We start from the raw sequence: 18390 nt of genomic DNA, 5'->3' as shown, positions 1-18390 counted from the left end.
TGTTGTAACAAAAACTAGAGCTGGACGATTAACTGATTTGATCAAATATTAAGGTAATTAACGATTAATTGATTTCACTGAGTATTAAGTTAGTTGACGACAAATTTTATCTAATGTTGATCATTAATTAATTTTGTTGAATGTTAAGTGTATGATTAATTGATATTGATTAATCAAATTTCAGTGATGTCATCATGCCCAGGGCGGCCATCTTGTTTGAAAAACTTGTTTTAAAGTTTCTTTTTCTCTGGACTTGAAATTCAAGTCAACTGAACGACAAAATGTTAGGGTCAGACCAAGATTTATTTTTAATAAAAATAAAATAATATTACAAGAATACAGTCGAAATAATATGAGAATAAAGTTACAATGTTAGCAGAATAAAGTAGTAATTTATTGAAAAATAATTATACAAGGTTTTTTGTCATTAAATTGCTTTTTCTTGCATTTTTATGAAGCTCTTCTGGTAAAATTGTCTTTATTCTGCTAATATTATGACTATATTCTCGTAGTTACACATAAATTATCGTAGCCTGAAGTAAAAGCCACATTTTGAAAATGTTTTCTGCCATTTGTAATTAATTTTTAAGACAATAAAGCAGGAAAAAAACCTGCCAGAAGCCCTGAGGAGCAACCTGCTGACATATTTGTTATAAATGAGGCATGCATGAAGTCACTGAAGCCTGTTTGTTTGTGACGCTCCGTCACAGACTGTAAAGGTGACTGGTTTTGAGTCGCAGCGTCCATTAACACTCCGTTCCTCCTGCAGGCACTTTATAACGAGTACATCCATTTCAAAGAGACGGAGATCCCCAGCAAGGAGACGGAGAAGTCTCACATCGAGCATCTCTACAAGCTGCTGGAGGTGAGCACCGCCTGCATGACGCTGCCTTGGTTCCTGGAGCAAACCCTGCAGAACACAAACACATGACGGCTGGCGAATAAAAGCTCCCCTCTGTTCCCGCTCAGCTGATTATACCGCTGAGCGAGACTTATGATGCTTTAACCGTTCCCGTTCCCAGGTCTGGATCGAGTTCGGCCGGATTAAGCTTCCTCCGGGCCTCCATCCCAACGATCTGGAGGAGGAGTGGGGCAAACTGATCCTGGAGATGCTGGAGCGGGAGAAGGCCCTGAGGCCGGCCGTGGAGAGGTGCAGAAACACAGACGGACTCTTTGACGCCGAGGTTTGATTTCGCAGGAGTTCCTAATGAACCTGTGTGCTTTCAGAGTGGAGCTGCTGCTGCAGCGAGCTAATAAGATCCAGAACACGGCCGTGGACTGTGAGGAGAAACTCACCCTGGCCAAGAACACGCTGCAGGCCGTGAGTTCGCCTACGTTTGTTATTTCACAGATTTTAGGGCTCCCAGCTGGATGTCAGATAAACACAGTGGAGCTTCTTTACGGCGCCTCGGCCCATCTGGAACATCAAATATTTACTCACCGCTTTCCTGCTTTCCGCAAATATTCCACGTTTATCCTGGAAACGGAAACACTCTTAATAATTACTGCTTCTTATTTGTTTTACAACAGAAAGGAGATTTAAAAAAAATCATATTAGCAATAAACCATTAAAACCACTTTGATCATTTAAGTTTAACTAGAAAAAAATAAAAAGAATAATCAATGAAAGAAAATGTGAATGAAAAAGAGCTACTTTTTCATATAATTCTGATGGCATCTGGCAGGAGTTTGCTGCAGAAGGGAAGGAACTGAAGCGTCTGTCATCTGGTTTCAGGACGCGTCCCGGGCCGAGAGCGGCGAGGCGGTGCAGTGCGAGAGAGAAATGGCGTGTTACCTGCAGGACTGCGAGGCGCTGATCCGGCAAATCGAGCAGGATCTGAAAGTCCTGCGAGAGGAAAAGTACTACCAGGTGGACCAGCTGGCCTTCAGGTGAGAATACGAGTAAATCGGACCAGAGAACGTTCAGCTAATTCTGTTAGCAAGTCTTGACATACAGACAAAAAAAACTAAAGTCTAGGTTAGAAAACTTTGCTGACTGAAAAACTTTGGTTCAAAAAAGTCTCATCAATCCAACTTTCTGCCTTTTTGCACATGGAGCATGAAATATTAAGAAAAAATGTGTGTCACAGGACATTCAGAGCTGAACCTTCAAAGACACATAAAGACAGTTATAAAGTCGGCCTTCTATCACTTGAAGAACATTTCCAGGGTTAAATGTTCCCTCTATTTATTCATTCATGTTGAAATTACTAGAATCTTTCAAGCTTTGCTATATAAATGGCAACGCATTAATCTGAACAATTTAATGCATTATTGCACGACGCATATTAATCAAACTAAAAAGGAGAGTTTCCTAGTTCACACAAGTTTTTACTGACTGTGTAAAAGGAATAAATCCCTTTTTTTCAGATTTAAAATCCAGTTTGATTAAATTTACTAGTAAATATTATGGAGAAGTTTTTACCTGATTTCATGTTGACTCATCCTACACAGTAAATTAATTCTGCCTCCTTTGTAACAGTATTTGACCTTTTCGTGACCTTTCCAGGAGACGTGCAATTCAGAGAAAAACACCAACAGACCGTTGAGCGGAGTCGAATCAGGCTCAAACCTTCAGAGCTTCTGTTTTTACAGGAAACACAGAAACATACGGGGGAAAAATAATACTCCGCTCTCCGTTAATACTGACTCTACTTCCCGATTCCTGCAGAGTTAACTGCCTTCAGGAGGAGCTGGTCTCGCTCCGGCTGCAGTGCTCCAGCGACTACAGAAAGGGCCACTTCTCTCAGGCCCTGGGGCCCACCGGCACGGAGCCGCCCTGGCAGAGAGCCACAGACGGAGGCCTCTCTCTGGGTCAGACCCTGCTGGGCGCTGTGGGGGCCGCGGGGGCCGTTGGAGCCGCACTCCTGCGGCGGCCGATGGCGCGCTCCCAGCTGGTGGCCATGTCGTCATCAGAGGACGAAGGAAGCCTGAGGTTCATCTATGAGCTGCTGGGATGGGTGGAGGAGACACAGGTCAGCCTCTACTGCCCGAAACGTTCAAAGAAACGGATTATTTTAAACATAACCAGGATCTGTGGCTCTCTTCCTGGTTTGATTGTGATTTTAGGTTCTTTACCTCCTACAAAACTCTCATATTTTCAGGAGATAAATCGATCTTTTCTTCATTTTTACCATAAAGTTTTCTCTGTTGAGCAAGTTGTAGATTAAAAAACATGAAACATTTTTAATTTGTTGTATTTTCAGCTGTATCTCGTTGACTTTTCACTGCAAAAACAGAAAAAGCATTTAAAAAGTAGTCACATGGTTCAAATTGTGTTAAAGAAAATCCATTAATCACCTTAGTTATTAATCAGTTTATAAAAAAATAATCAAGCATAAATGAACTGAGCTTTTCACAGGTTGATATTGGAAGTATTATTTTTAGCTTTGATAAAAGCAAATGATAAAACTTTCACTAAAGTCATGCTGTTCTTGCATTTTATGCAATAAAATGCTTATTTTTTTATTAAAAAATGAATTGAACTGTTTATTTGCATCTTTCAACGTATTTCTAATATATGAAAAGGTTTGATTGGTTAAATTAAAAATCTGCACAATGTACCATTTTTTTATCTGATTAATTTTCAAAATAATTTCTAAAATAATCGTTAGCTGCAGCCCTACTCTGGTTGCCATGGTGATTCCTTCCCATTAGAAAGAAACATAAAAACACTCGAGTCTTAAACAAACTGACATTTTGCTAAATCTTGACTTTCTAAAGAAAATCGTTTGGAGCTGTTGCCGACAGAACCTTCTCGCGTCCGAATATGAAAACTTTTGTATTTTGTGTTGGAGATTTGACCTTTCACTTCCACAAAACGCCAAAGTCTGCAGATAAACTCTGTCATTGTGTGTTTTAGGAGCTGCTGGAGGGAGCAGAATGGGGCGCAGACCTCCCCTCTGTGGAGAACAACCTGCAGGAGCACACCACCATCCACACGGCTGTGGAGGAGCTGCTGAGCAGCCTGCAGGAGGCGCGCAGCTACGAGGTGCACATGCAGCCCCACCGGGCCAGCTTTTATTTTAGTAAACTTTACAGTTGATAACCAATATTGTGTTTGTCTCCATTTAGGCTAAAGTATCCCCAAACTATAAAGGCAGCTACTCTGAAACCCTGGCCAAACTGGAGCACCAGTACTGCAAGCTACTGGTGAGTGTTTCCCAGTTAATCCCATTAAAGCATGACAACAAATTCTCCATCTGCTCTATGCGCTTTCCATCTTTTTTTCTCTTTTTCTAGTTAAATGTTTGTGTTTCTGCAGTTCTGCTGTATCTTAATCCTTTCAGCGATGCTGAAGTAGCTGCTTTGGAGTTTTAAATTTTCAGTTTTGTACATTTTAAAGCTTTACAACAAAAGCCCCTTTTTATCATGAATATCTGGCTGACAAGTTACACCACAAAATCACAAGGTTTTACCAAGTATGTTTCTCTAGTTTCTGCTGAAATATCTTAGTACTCTTGGAATAAGACAAAACTGACTTTCAAGTAAATATGGGAGTTTGTTTTAAATCAGTAATTCCTTTTAATTTGTTGAAAATTGTTTTGTTTTATGTGAAATACAAGACTAAGATAAAAAAAAAAAATCAATGTTAAGGAGTTACTTTAAACAAGTTCCTATGTTTTTGCTGAAAAGTTACTTGGAAGTTAGTTTGTTTTATTTCAACTGTATTAAGGCCTTTGCACTAGAAATTAGACAAAAAATACTTTGTATTTCATCTTCGACTGGCTTTAAAATCCTCAGTTTCATCCCAACCAGCAGCTTGACCAAACAATGAGAGGAAGTGTTGTTGTGTGTCTGATGGGGGGTGTTTGTGTGGTTTCCATAGGAACATTCGTCATGCCGCCTGCAGAGCCTGGAGAGTTTGCACGCGTTCGTGTCCCGCTGCACCGAGGAGCTGATCTGGCTCAACGAGCGCGAGGAAGAGGAGATCTCCTTCGACTGGAGCGACGGCAACGCCAACATGAGCGCCAAGCGGGAGCTGTACGAGGTGAGGGACGGAGGCCGAAGTTCTCCTCTGTACACACTGAACATAAACACACCTTGATGTTAACCCGCTGGTTCTGGTTCTGGTTGTTGCAGGAGTTGAAGTTGGAATTGGCAGAGAAACAGGATATGATGCGTTCCATCCAGGAAACGGCTGGCCGGCTCTGTCAGGAAAACCATCCGGCCAAACAGACTGTGGAGGTAAACTTTACACGTTTACCTCAGGTTGGTCTTTACTGCTGAATAGAAGTGGGCGGGGCTTCTGTGACATTAGGCTGGAAGCTCCGCCCACCACATTCAGGATCTATTGAGAAACTCATTCTTCTCAATGTCTTCCTTCCTTTCATCCTATTTTCCATTTTTATCCTCCATTTTTTCTGTTCATGTCTGTGCAGATTGAACTCATGTTTGGTTTTCTGTTCTGTTCAGCACCGGATCATAATAAGGTCCAGCTTAACGGTGTTTGGCAAGTTTTTAAACTTTGTTGAATTAAAATAGCACAACGAGAACACGTCTTGATTTATCCATGTTTTCCAGCTCCTTTTTATTTTGTTTATTTATTGACTACAGCACAACAAATAAACAATGGAGTTGGTTTTGTTTTCCAATTACCAGTAAAAAAATTTAATAGAACAAAAAAATCCGAACAGAAAATTATCTAAAACCTTTTTTTACATGCTGTGTATAGAAGTCATAAATTAGTTAGTAAAAATTACCTTTATTTGATAGCGTCAGACTTTTAACAAAATGTTTGTGCATTCACTCCGTTTTCAGAGCCAATCTTGTTTCTAGCTAAAGTCAAAGCTCCTGTGGAGGATTTTACATTTTTAAAAATGTTTTAAAAAAACTGTTGCACTTATTGATCAAGAGAAATATGACTCCAGAAACTCTGCATGCAAATAGTCAGGGTTGAATGAATACTTCCTATCGCAAACTGTTTTTGTTGTTCATTTTAAAAGGTTATTTAAAATTAATGACATTTCTTTTGCTTTCATTTATTTCTGAGGAATAAATCAAAACGTGAAGTTACAATTTTTATTATGTGATTCTAAAATAAATTGCATTAAAAATGGAAGTAAAAGCAATGTTTTCTGTTTCCAGGCCTACAGTGCAGCGCTGCAGACGCAGTGGCAGTGGGTGGAGCAGCTGTGTGTTTGTGTTGAGCAGCATCTCAAAGACAACACCGCCTACTTCCAGGTGAGCTTAAGGTTCTGCTTTCGCTACCGCAACGTTTAAAACTGGATAAAACCATTGTGGTTCTGATTGAACTGGTGTAAACTCAATAAAACCATTTTATTGAGTTTTATTGAGTTTATTGAGTTTAACTAGTTTAAACTAGTTAAACTAGTTTAAACTAGATTAAACTAGTTTAACTGGATAAAACCAGATTAAACCAGATAGAACCAGTTTTACAGCCAGATAACACTGGGTAGAACCAGTTTAAACTGGATTTTTCTCTGCTGGTTGTTAATATTTGGCGTTTGTGCGTTTTCCTCCAGTTCATGAGCGACGCCAGGGACTGCGAGTCGTACCTGCGGCAGCTTCAGGAGACGATAAAGAGACAGTACACCTGCGACAAGAACAGCCGGCTGAGCAAACTGGAGGACCTGCTGCAGGACTCCATGGTAACTAGACATCCAATCAGAAAGCTTTAGCTCGGTCACTAGCCTGGATCTAGCCACGCTCACATCCATCCGTCCGTCCGTTCGTCCATTCTTTCATTTTCTGAACAGTCTTTGCATTTTCCCATTCTGTTTTCAGGCAGGTTGCAGTTTGGACTTTGACTAGGCCATTGCAGCCTCATGTTTCTTTTCTCCCACCAGTGGGAGTTGTTTTGGTTTTCTCCTAACATGATGCTGTGATTCAGGTCCATCAGTCCATCGTCTCAGACGTTTTGTCCTTCATTCAGACGCCGCTCTGCAGACCTCAGTACTGCTGCCTTCTTGATTTTAGATCCAGAAGGTTTTTTTCCCTCCAACCCCTACATATTAGTTTTTTTCTACTTTTCCTGTCAAGAATTGAACCGTTAACCTGCTAATTGAGGCCTATAGATCCTCAGCTGAAGGTCATGTTGGGGTTTGACCTTAAATCTTTTCTGTTCCCTGTTGATGGAGTTTCCAGCTCGATGATTCTCCCCATCGAACCTGTTTGCCTCAGAATGTCACGTCTCACTCGTTATATTCCAGAAATGCATCTTCTGCATGTTGGTTCAGGTTTAAATCACCAGCTGATCTGCTGCTGTTGTCCTGACAGTGGCGCCTCGTCTCTCAGTGGGAAATTTATCTCAGAGGCGTAATGTAAAAACTCATCAGCAACGACCTGCTAGCTGCCTCCCTGTTGTTTCTCCATCATGAATCTTTAATGACTCCCTTTTCTCTGGGCCAGATGATGATGAGGAGGTGTAGCCCCGGCTGTCAGTGCGAAGAGCCCTCCAGTTAAATGTTTAATGTTTATCGGCCGAGTTGGAAAGGTCCGCTCAGGTCCAGAGGCTTGGACAACGCTGGTCTTCCTGCTGGTTCTTCATGTTCTTATGCCTCTTTAAAGTTGCAGCTCAGTCCCTTCAATTATTAAGGCTAAAAAGTTTTCTTAGATGGCACTAGCGCCTCCATATCCATAAATTATAGCAAGACCTGCTATGATTCATGGGTATTGAGACATTGGTGCTGTCTAAGCAGACAGGATGCAGATTTCAGTAAATGCATTACTGGATTAGACAGCACCTGTTAGCCACTATAGCTAGTGACTCACCTGAAGGCATCATGTCTACAGAACCAGACTGTTCCAACGTGGTCACCTGGTTTTAATGCTGTACAACGGCTGCTGGAAAAGACAAGAGTTTTGTTGTTGACTCACCACCCAGAAGTCATTGCTGCATTCTTGTTGGTTGTGCAGGAGGCTCCACTTCTGCTTTTCAAAGATATATGGTTGTCTAATCTGTTTGCAGCCATTTTCACATGCGACTTCAAATGTTGAGTTGAGCAGCTTATTTGGGTTTAAAGTGACTAATTCTGAACTGAACAGACTAAAATCTGATTACCTAAGAATGAGTAAAAAATGTAATGAACACGTTTTGTTTAGACTTATGCTAACCTGTTAAAGGAAGGGTAACAGGTCACCAGTTGAGTTATGACCCTCTGCTGTTCCTGTAGGAGGAGAAGGAGCAGCTGATTGAGTACCGTAGTACGGTGGCCAGCCTGGTGGGTCGGGCCAAGACGGTGGTCCAGCTCCGGCCCCGAGGCGCGGAGAGTCCACTGGGTGGCGCCACACCCATCAGAGCCATCTGCGACTACAAACAGATCGAGGTACGGCAGCCGAACTTCACCCGTTACTCACCTCTGACCTTCACCGGTGATCACCTTCCCCTGGAAACGCCGCCAAGAAGGAAACGCCGCCAAGTTTCCTTCTTGGCGGCGTTAGGGTTGGTGCAGCGAGGGTTCGCTTGGAGAAATGTGGCGGAAATGTCTATCAGGAGAAAAATGTCTGGTCTAAACTCAAGCAGCTCAAAGAGTTGAGCATCAGAAAACCCCAAGCAGTCTAAAGGAAGAGGATTAAAAAGATCTGACAAGATGGAGGAAATAAAGTGGTTGTTGTTCCATTTTAAATATCAAGAATTGGGTCATTTATTAAACTATTCAGGAAAATAAGTGTCACAATTAACATAGCTTTTGATGAATTAATTTATGATAAAATTAGTAATGCATTAATTTAATCTAAAGTTATTTTAATGCAAAATAATTTACAGAATAAGAAAATGAAATGTGGAAGTAAGGACTTCCGCATTAATAAAATTAATTTCAATGCTTTAGTAGGTAATAAATAATTTTACAGACCTGTACTGGAGTGTGTTGTACGTTTGTTAACAGTGACAAGGTGGCCAATCTGCAGGTAAACTGCAGTTCAACCAATCAGACTGTAGGATTAAACTGACAGTTTAAATTATTCCTGATGGACTGCAGGAAATATCAAATAAATTAAAATACTGAAACCTTTTTAATATTATTTTAGCATCTTGAAATCAAAAGGGTTAGGGTCACTAATAAATAAATAAATAAAATTTTAGCTTTAATCTGATTTAATTCCAATTCTGTGCCAAAAATCCAAATAAATAACCAGACATTCTGCCAGCTGTGTTGTTATGTAATTATTTTCATATACTGTTTCTTCCTTGCAGTAAGAATTTGTAAACCTGCATTTTATTCACACTGAAAGCCTGTCCCAGATTTCTCTGGTAGATTTGAAATTTAAGACTCTTAATTCACCAAATAAATTCTGAGAAAAAGTCAGAATTCTTATTTTTCCAGCTCCATCATTTAATCAGAAACCTGTCAGGATCCAGAAAGTGTTTCTGTTGAAATGTAGACAGAAACCCAGGGATGTTCGGAGGAGATGAAGTATCCGTCCTGCTGGTTCTGACGGACCTTTAGCTTGGCCATCTTCAGAGAGTCCAAAAGCATGTTAACTCTAAATGTGTCCCAAGCAGGACCCCGTAGCTTCTCTGCAGCGCCCCCTGGAGGTCTGGCTGCTATATTTAGCGGCAGGTTCTGCCGGGTCGGTGTGTTTGAACACCGGTTCTTCCTGTTTGGGTTTGGGGTTCGGCTCAAAGTGTCAGAGGCTCTGGAGAGTCGAGCACCACAGTAATCTTTCTCTGCTTCGCTGTCTTTTTTTCTCTCCACACCCCTCCTCTTCCTCCTCCTCTTCCTCTCCCTCCTCCTCTTCCTCTCGTCTGTCGGTCGGCCTGACAAGACAAACGTTCAGGTATAGCTGCCTCTCTTCTCCTTCTCTAACCTCAGATTCTCACTCGCTTCCTTATCAGCTGATTTAAGACTTTTTAACACATTTCTCTAAGTTTGATTTATTTGCTTATTTACCTATAAAATAAAATCGTTTCTATTTATTCTTTTATTTCTGACTTTTCACACATAACAGACATGAAACATGAACCTGTAAACGACGAAGCAAAAAACAAAAATATACAAAACAATTATTTAATTAGATGAATAAAAAAAAGCAAAGACAATTGGAGAAAATAAATGAAACGGAAAGCAAATAAATGGGGTTTAATATGTTCTGTGCTACTATAATTATAAGTTAGAGCATGTACAGAGAAATTATGATTTTGATCAAAGTTAGTTTGGTTTTAAAAACAACTTTGTAAAGCAAATTTTTCCTCCTTGCAACTAACTCCTCATAATTAATTTTTTACTGATGAGATAAATTATTGGACTAATCTCTAATAATTTTGTTATATTGTTTTTATTTATTTCTGTAGTTTTGATAATCTAATTTACAATAAACTGCAAAGTCAAATTTAAATTAAAATATAAATTTTAAAACAATTAAACGATAAAAGGTGAAAATAAAAAATAACCATGTGGAAATAATTTGCTACCTTTATGATTAAACATGGATTTAAATATTTGCAGCAAATATGTGAATATTTCTTCTGGATTTTTTTATTTAACTTTTGCTTTGTAATTTCCTTAAGTATTAAAACAATTAATAAATATTAGTGCAACTCAATATATTTACCAGAGTAAAGCACACAGAATCAAAAATAAAATGCATATAAATTATATATAAACATCCTGATAGAAGCTAAATTCCAATATTTACAGAAAATGATTGTCTGCCATCAGCTGATAAGAGTCGGAGGCGCTCACTGAACTGAACATTCAGTCAGAAACGACGAGCTCTGAATGCATTTCATATACTTCCTGTTTGTGCCGAGCTTTGCATTATTGACGTGTGTCTGTGTGCAGGGAAGGGGCGAGAAAGGCAGTTTCCTCTAAACTGAAGCTAAATGCTAATCGCTAACAGCTGGGTTTCTGATCAGACTGTCAGGAAAACCAAACGCTGAGTTTGGAGAACGTTTTCTGTTTGAGCTTTATTGATGCAAAGCCGCTTCGTTTCCGTCCCAGTTCCTCCGATCCCATGGTCATCCCAGGATCTCCTGCAGCTTCATGATTTGTTTTCATTTCATGTTTTATGATCAGTCTGTTGCTCTTTGCTTTTTTCTTTTCCTCCTGCTTGATTTTACCCCTGATGTCCCATTCTGTCTCTAATCTCTTCCATTTTCTCAAACTCTCATAATTGCCTGATGTTTCTGTTAATTTTCTCCCATATTTCCGCTCAGATCACCATCAACCGGGGCGAGGAGTGTGTGCTGGAGGACAACTCCCAGCGGACCAAGTGGAAGGTGATCAGCCCGACTGGGAATGAAGCCATGGTTCCCTCCGTGTGCTTCTCCGTCCCTCCCCCCAACCAGGAGGCCATCGACACGTCCAGCAGGTCAGACTCAAACTCTACGGCTTTCATGGAACATCTAACTTCAATCTGCTTCAACCTGATGAGCCGCAGTTTATCCTGTTATCTGAATAAAATAACAAATAAATCATCCCCTGGCTGCAAATGGCCCTCAGACCACAGGTGCTACACTAACGTTTCTCATTAGGTACAGTTTCAATATGCTTGTCAAAGGAAACACTTTTAACCAGTTAAAAGAATAAAAAACTATTTTTTAGGTAAATTAAAAAAATGAAAATAAAAACAGAGTTGTCTTATTTCTAAAGTTAGTTTAAACATGCTTAATACACATCTTTAATCAGTTTTTAGAGAACAATTAACCATGTAAAGGAACCGCGTAAAGGGACGACTGCGTGTTTTTGAGCAGCTGAGGGCTTCGGCAGCGTCGCGCTGACTGTTTCCTGTCGCCTCAGGGCGGAGCAGCTCTACCAGAAGGTGATGTCTCTGTGGCATCAGCTGCATGTGAACATGAAGAGCGTGGTCACGTGGCACTACGTCCTCAAAGACATCCGGTCCGTCTCCGACTGGACTCTGGACTCGGTGAGGCTCTCACACATCTCCTCAGAAAGTCCCAGGCTTTTAAACTGAAGGTCTCACCTCCGTTCTCTGCCTGTTTCCTTTGTCAGGTTCGCAGTCAGAGTCCATCGGAGCGGCAGCAGCTGCTGGACCACATGGCGTCTCAGCTGGCCGACTTCCTGTCCGACAGCAGGGAGAGCTCGCTGTTCACGGCGGCCGAGAGACGGGAGCTGGAGCGGGAGGCTGAGCAGGCACAGCAGCACTGCCAGGACCTGCTGCGCCACATGGAGACAGGTGGGGGCGCCGCCGAGCAAAACAGTTTACATTCACCCAAATACGACCCAGAAACAACCCCATCTTTTCACCCAACGGCATCTTGAGTTTTATTAACACGACATTTAAAAGTAGTCGATCTCTGTCTCCTGGCACCATGTTTAGTCACTAACAGGAAGTAAAGGTTGTTTGGAGCAATCTGATTGGCTGATGTAGAATAGAATATATTTTATTGATTCCCAAGGGAAATTGCTTGTTACTTCATCCAAGGTGTTAAATATTGGTAAATACAAATATAACCATAAGGAAAATATAAGATTTATGATTTCGTGACCATAATGTTGGCTCTGATTGCTGAATAAACTATAGAATCGATCCAGAGGCGTCCATTATTCTGTAACAGTGCCCTGCTGTGGGACGTTCATGTTCTTCTTCTGCGCTTTGGAAAACCGTTCACACAGAAATCTGATTCCATTTGGGTTTAATTATTAACATGACCTACCAGAAAATCAGATTTCAGCCAGACGTGTGAGTTGATCATGAGAGCGTAGCCCGTTTCTGACCGGTGCTGCTGTTTCTGCGCAGCGGAGAAAGACGAGTCGGTGTCGCGGTCGTACCTGTCGGAGCTGCAGGACGTCACGCTGCGTCTGGACGAGGCCGAGCGCCGGCTGACCAGGGCCATAGAGACTCCGCCTCCCAGCCGGCTGTCCAGCGCCGGCTTCGACAACACGCTGCAGATCGCAGAGCAAGAGGTCAGTCTGAGCGCCACCTGCTGGGGGAAAATGGCAACTACACCTATTAATGTTGTAGAAACTGGATGCCCTTCCTGAGTAGGAAAAGTGGATAAAATGTCAGTTTAATTGGTTTTATAAATCAGGAATTAAAGAATTTAAGGTTCAAAAAGAGTTTTTGTAAACATGCTCTTGGGAATTTTTTCCTAGTTAAATTAATGTTAGTTTGCCTCTTTTTAGTTTTATTTTAAATTATTTTTTTAGGTATAATTAAAATAAATTCAGTATTTATTTGAAGAAAAATAGTGAGAGAAAACTGAAACAAAACCTTTATTTTCCTGTTTTGTCCAGAAGCTGCAGTCTGAGCTGGACTCTCTGCGCTGCGGTCTGGGCGACGTGTCGCGGCGCTGCGTCCGGTTCTTTGAGGAGAAGCCGTCGTCCTCCAGCGTTCCCGTCCTGCGCTCGCAGCTCGGTCAGGCCGTGGAGCGAACCGACAGGCTGCACCACCTGTCAGCGCTCTACCTGGAGAAGTTAGTGAGCCTTTTTATTCTCTCACCACTCCGGATTAGTTTGAAACGTTTTGCTTCCTCATTAATTGAAATGTTCGTTTTTCACCCGTTCAGGTTAAAAACGGTCGACGTTTTGGTGCGGAGCCTGGATGAAGCGGAGAGCCAGGTCAGGAAGTATGAGAGCAGGCTGAGCGAGGAGGACATCGTTCCCGCCGACACCGGCGCCATCCAGAACCTCAGAGACCAGCTGGGGGTAAAAACTGGTTTCTGCAGACTTTTTACACAACATTAAAAAAGCATTAAAAGATCCAAATAAACAAATCACTTCCTTTTTTTAAATGAAAAAATTAATATTTTTTTGTTTAAATTGCAATAACAGGATTTCTTTACCTTTACTTAACATTGCATCATTTGTAGCAAACGATGAATCTGCATCTTTCTAACGTCCAGCAGCGCCCTCTGCTGGACTTAACATTACATTTTGCATTAACTGGAAGCTTAGAAGATGAGATTTTTTTTAATATAATCTGAACCGGGTGAAGATAGAACATATTTACAGACAAAGAAGGTTTTATTTGTGTTCTAAATGCAAAATATATATATATATATTTTGTACAGTTTTGGCTTAATTACTGATCTAAATGTGGTGCTCTTTAAGCAAATGACCTTTTTGTGAGTCTGTATACTAATTGATTATTAGATTAGTTGACTATTATTTCAATAATCACTTAATCATGTTTAATCAGAATAATTTTCTCTGCTCTATCTACAATAAACCAGTTTACAGACATTTCTACTTTCAGGAGTTTATCTCATCCGTTGTTTTTTATTGTCAGGAAAAAGCTAGTTGACTCTTGGGTTGAACATTTATCGTAAAGTTTATCCTGAAATTTTGACTTATCGTTGCCACAATAAATGAATATTATAATAATGATTTTTAAAAGTCCCCCAAGAACTGACCTAATCTTGTAGTTTTCTAAACAGTTTGTTTAATTAGAGTATGAACAGATATTGATACAGTTGAAAATACCACACATAAAAATCACCTTTTGGTGAGACTTGTGTCCTAAAGAAGCACAAACCAATGAGAATGTTTTTCAGGAGCAATATTTGTGTTTGTTGGGCTCATAAAGTTACCTAAAAAAATTGTAATAAATAGTTATTTTGTTACTTTTATTATTATCATGATAGTACTACAAAATATCGTGATAAGACTTCAAGTCCATTATTTCAATAATCGATTGATCCTACTAATCGTTTCAGCCCTGAAGCGTATTTATCACGTTGTCGTTCCTTGACGTCGTTTTGTCGATCTTTAGCGGTGGCAGGCGGAGCTGTCAGAACAAGAGGAGACTTTCCAGGCCCTGCAGGTCCAGCTGGGCCGGGCCAAAGAGGCGGGAGCTGAGCTGGGGAAGCTGCATGTGGACCGCAGCCCCGAGCTGGAGCGCTACCAGGAGAGAGCCAATCAGATGGCAGAGAGGTGGAGCGGCGTCAAGCGGCAAACAGAAACACGGTAGGTGGCTCCGACTGCTGCAGAGGTTTCCTTCTCTGGGTTTGAAATAATTATGATTCCTTCTGGCTCAGTGACTTACATCCTACACATTAAACTAAGTTATTTAAATTGGGGGATTTTTTTTGTTAAATTTGTGCTTTGGTGAGTGAGACATTTCAAAACATTTGATTCTGTCATATTTTAGTTTCCTTGTCCCTTCTGCAGAATATTATAACAAGATGTTACTAATAGAAATAAATAATATTGTAAAATAGTGAAGTGAATTTATCTTTTTTAGTTAATTTGTTTTTGTCTCCAAAGTGATGGAAAAGTTTGAAAACGTTCCTTGAAAATGCTGGATTTTTACCGTCAGAACGTCTCTGTTGTTTGTACCTGCAGGCGGTCGGACCTGGAGGTTCTAGGCTCGGTGCTGCAGCAGTACAGGCAGAACCACTCGGCTCTGATCCGGTGGATCGAAGAGACGACGGAGAGGCAGGAGAGCGCCCAGGCCGGACAGACGGACAGCAGGGCGCTGTCGGAGCAGCTGGCCCAGCAGACGGTCCGTTCACCTCGCCTCGGAGCGCCGCCGGCGCCACCGGGCCGTCAGCTAACCGTTGTCATGGTTACCTGTGTTTTCAGGCGCTGGTGGCTGAAATCGAGCAGAATCAGACCAAACTAGACGAGTGCCAGACTTACTCCAAACAGTACTGCACCTCCGTCAAGGTGAGAGTCCGTCCGTCCGTCAGATGAGTCTGGTTTACATGTCAGTAAATTCCCATGATGCATTTCTTCTGTAGGATTATGAGCTGCAGCTGATGACCTACAGAGCGTTTGTGGAGTCGACGCATAAATCCCCAGTGAAGAGGAGGAGGATGCACTCTTCATCTGACGCCGTCACTCAGGAGGTAACGAGTCGTTCTCAGTACAATCAATACAAATTATTGTATTGATTACGTTTTGATATTACCTGAAGTTTCCCCGGTGAGTCGTTGTTTTCTGGTGAATTTGTTTCCAGTTCATGGATTTGCGGACGCGCTACACGGCGTTGGTGACGCTGACCACCCAGCATGTGAAGTACATCAGTGACGCCCTGAGGAGACTGGAGGAGGAGGAGGTCCGACCCGCTTTTACCCCAGTGTCCGATCCGATCCGTTTGCCTCTCATGCTAACACTTCCTCCTCTCATTCCTCCATCCCTGCAGAAAGAGGTGGAGGAGGAGAAGCAGGCCAGAGTGGGCCAGGTTTCGGAGCTGCTGGGCTGGGTCAAAGGTCTGCAGGGTCGGACCGGCGGCCCCAGCGCCGAGTCGTCGCTGGCAGCGCAGCAGGTAGCTCCCGGCGCCGTAGCGGTGAAATGTTGTCTGGAAATGGCTGCTGATCTGATCTTCATGTGTTTCCTCTGAAGGCCATCAGCGAACAGCTGGCAGGGAGGAAGGAGCAGGTGGCTGAGGCCATACGCAGCACGCAGGGCTTCCTCTGCTCCAAACAGGCCAGCAAGTACGATCAATAATCAGCTATAATCACATGATTGATTAAAATTAGCCCAGTCATTTCCATTCTGATTAGTATGTTTTGTTTACAGACTTCATAATCCTTTTAATTTTCAATCTTTGTGGTTTTTATTTCCTCTTTAATTTTTTATTTTTGGGTTCTTGTGTTTAATTTTGGATATTGTTTTGTAAAAAAATATGAAGTTCTTTTACAAAACAGATTGTAAATGTGCATTATTATCATTAAATTAGTTGAAAGTGGTACCAAAACGACAATATTATCGTTTATCGTAATTATTTCTGACCCAGAAATAATTACGATAATTATTATAAATAAGCACTTTATCATCCAGCTAAAGTGCTTATTTGTTATTGTGACGGGCCTAATTGACACACAGCCTTAAAATGTCTTTAAAATTTTATAAATTAAGTTGGTCTTACATTTTGTCTTGGCAGGACTATTTAACCTTGACTATTATATATATATTGTTTGTTTGTTTTTTTACTTTCCTGTCAGGAAAAAGCTTAAGTCACTCAGACGTCTTCATTGCGTTCTGTGAATCAAGGCGATTGAGGCTAATGCTAACCAGCTGCAGATATATCCTTGTTAGCTAACTGCTTTTTTTCCAGTAACACTGTAAGTCTAAAAAGCTGATATTTGCAGGTGAACTAACTTATCCTCTAACTACTCCAGTAATTGTAGTCATTGTCCAGGTTTGGAAAGTGAGCAAAAGTTCAGGTGCCTTATTTCTCTACTGTTTAAAACAGTTTGAGGGACTTTTTTGCTGCTTTGAAACCTCAGTATCGTCATTAGATGATGATTTTCTTCCACTGTAGCACAGAAAACACGTTTTAACACTTTTTTTTACATGCAGAAACATTTCTGTAACTCTTGGTCCTGCTGTTGTTCCAGGTTGTCCCCGGAGGAGCGCGCTGCAGTGGAGGCTCAGCTGGACGAACTGACGGCCACCTACAACCAGCTTCTGGACAGCTCCACCCAGCAGCTGCAGCAGCTGGAGCAGCAGCTGGCCAGAGAGGAGGAGAGAAAGGTAGATGTGCTGAAAGCGAGGCGGAGAGGCTTATGACAGAACCGTGCTCCGGTTAGGGCAGATTCAGGAGAAATTACTGAGGTTCTTTTAAAAACACGCGGCTTTGAGTCTCAACGCGCTTGCAGGCTAATGTTGAGTTTGTGGGTCGGTGAGAGTCTGTGTGTCAGCATGTTGTGTGTTCACAAAGAAAACACCGCCATTGATTCGGTTTAACAAGCATCACAGACGCTGTTCAGACACGACTGGGGGATTCAAAGCTGAGGAAGAAATTTAAGATCCACCAGGTTTTATCTGGATGACGGAGTCTGAACCGCGTCTCTGCATGGGGTGATCCATCCTCACCTCATGAAAAACCCGCAGTCCTTCCTTTAACTGCCAGATCGTTTCATCTTCATCATCATCATCATCATCATCATCATCAGAAAGCAAACACATGCTGAGCTGCTAACATCCAGGGCCTGAGTGGTGCAGCAGTAGATGCTCCAGTCATGACAGCAGTAAAACACTGCAAAAACACAAAGTCCTACCAGGTAGCCGAGTTCAAATATCTTGGTACACTTGAAATAAGACAAAACTAACTTATATGTAACTGTTCAGCAAGAAATAAGAGATTATATTGATTAAAAAGAGCTAGTTAGATTAGTTCACTTATAAGTAAGCATAGCAGCAGTATAAATTACTTTTTTATTTTAAAAAGTAGTTTGTAAAGTAAAATAAACTACTAGTTATCAAAAGTTTGAGCTACTTTATGAAAGCAGTTTGATAAAGTATTTTATAAAACTGCTTCAAAGTATTTTGATTAAAAGAAATTATCAAATTAGTACATTTCTAGTTTTGAAACTAATAGAAGTTTCTAGTAGAAAAGTATTAGTTTACCAGTTTTCTTCAGAACTAGTCCTTTTGATCAAAAGTTACTCTTCATCAAAAGCACTATTTTAAAAACTAGTACTTTTCTATCAATACTAAGGAATTAATGACTTAAAACAAGCTCATATATCCTAATGAAAAGTTATTTGTAAGTTAGTTTTGTCTGATTTCAAATGTA

The 18390-nt window shown here is 41.2% G+C and overlaps 1 protein-coding gene across 24 annotated transcripts in view; it reads left to right on the top strand.

Annotated features, from left to right (window-relative positions):
• Positions 1-18390, top strand: part of macf1a (microtubule actin crosslinking factor 1a) — a 211374-nt gene that overhangs the window by 95822 nt on the left and 97162 nt on the right. For 18 of the 24 annotated variants that reach the window (XM_016675286.1, XM_016675288.1, XM_016675289.1 and 15 more), the window contains 27 exons: positions 770-865; positions 1023-1150; positions 1228-1321; positions 1736-1890; positions 2672-2975; positions 3863-3991; positions 4075-4152; positions 4829-4990; positions 5083-5187; positions 6088-6183; positions 6486-6611; positions 8136-8288; positions 9730-9741; positions 11120-11274; positions 11703-11829; positions 11916-12099; positions 12664-12830; positions 13161-13339; positions 13433-13571; positions 14638-14831; positions 15210-15369; positions 15450-15533; positions 15608-15715; positions 15826-15924; positions 16012-16134; positions 16212-16303; positions 17210-17345. In XM_016675286.1, coding sequence (XP_016530772.1) covers positions 770-865; positions 1023-1150; positions 1228-1321; positions 1736-1890; positions 2672-2975; positions 3863-3991; positions 4075-4152; positions 4829-4990; positions 5083-5187; positions 6088-6183; positions 6486-6611; positions 8136-8288; positions 9730-9741; positions 11120-11274; positions 11703-11829; positions 11916-12099; positions 12664-12830; positions 13161-13339; positions 13433-13571; positions 14638-14831; positions 15210-15369; positions 15450-15533; positions 15608-15715; positions 15826-15924; positions 16012-16134; positions 16212-16303; positions 17210-17345 — 3585 coding nt within the window. The remainder of the gene's footprint in view (positions 1-769; positions 866-1022; positions 1151-1227; positions 1322-1735; positions 1891-2671; positions 2976-3862; positions 3992-4074; positions 4153-4828; positions 4991-5082; positions 5188-6087; positions 6184-6485; positions 6612-8135; positions 8289-9729; positions 9742-11119; positions 11275-11702; positions 11830-11915; positions 12100-12663; positions 12831-13160; positions 13340-13432; positions 13572-14637; positions 14832-15209; positions 15370-15449; positions 15534-15607; positions 15716-15825; positions 15925-16011; positions 16135-16211; positions 16304-17209; positions 17346-18390) is intronic. The other 6 variants (XM_016675293.1, XM_016675287.1, XM_016675292.1 and 3 more) reach the window with 1 other exon arrangement.

Source organism: Poecilia formosa, unplaced genomic scaffold, assembly GCF_000485575.1.
Source record: "Poecilia formosa unplaced genomic scaffold, Poecilia_formosa-5.1.2 Scaffold112, whole genome shotgun sequence".
Taxonomy (NCBI): domain Eukaryota; kingdom Metazoa; phylum Chordata; class Actinopteri; order Cyprinodontiformes; family Poeciliidae; genus Poecilia; species Poecilia formosa.
The sequence above is the reverse complement of the archived record's forward strand: the minus strand, read 5'-3'. Positions and strand labels throughout refer to the sequence as shown.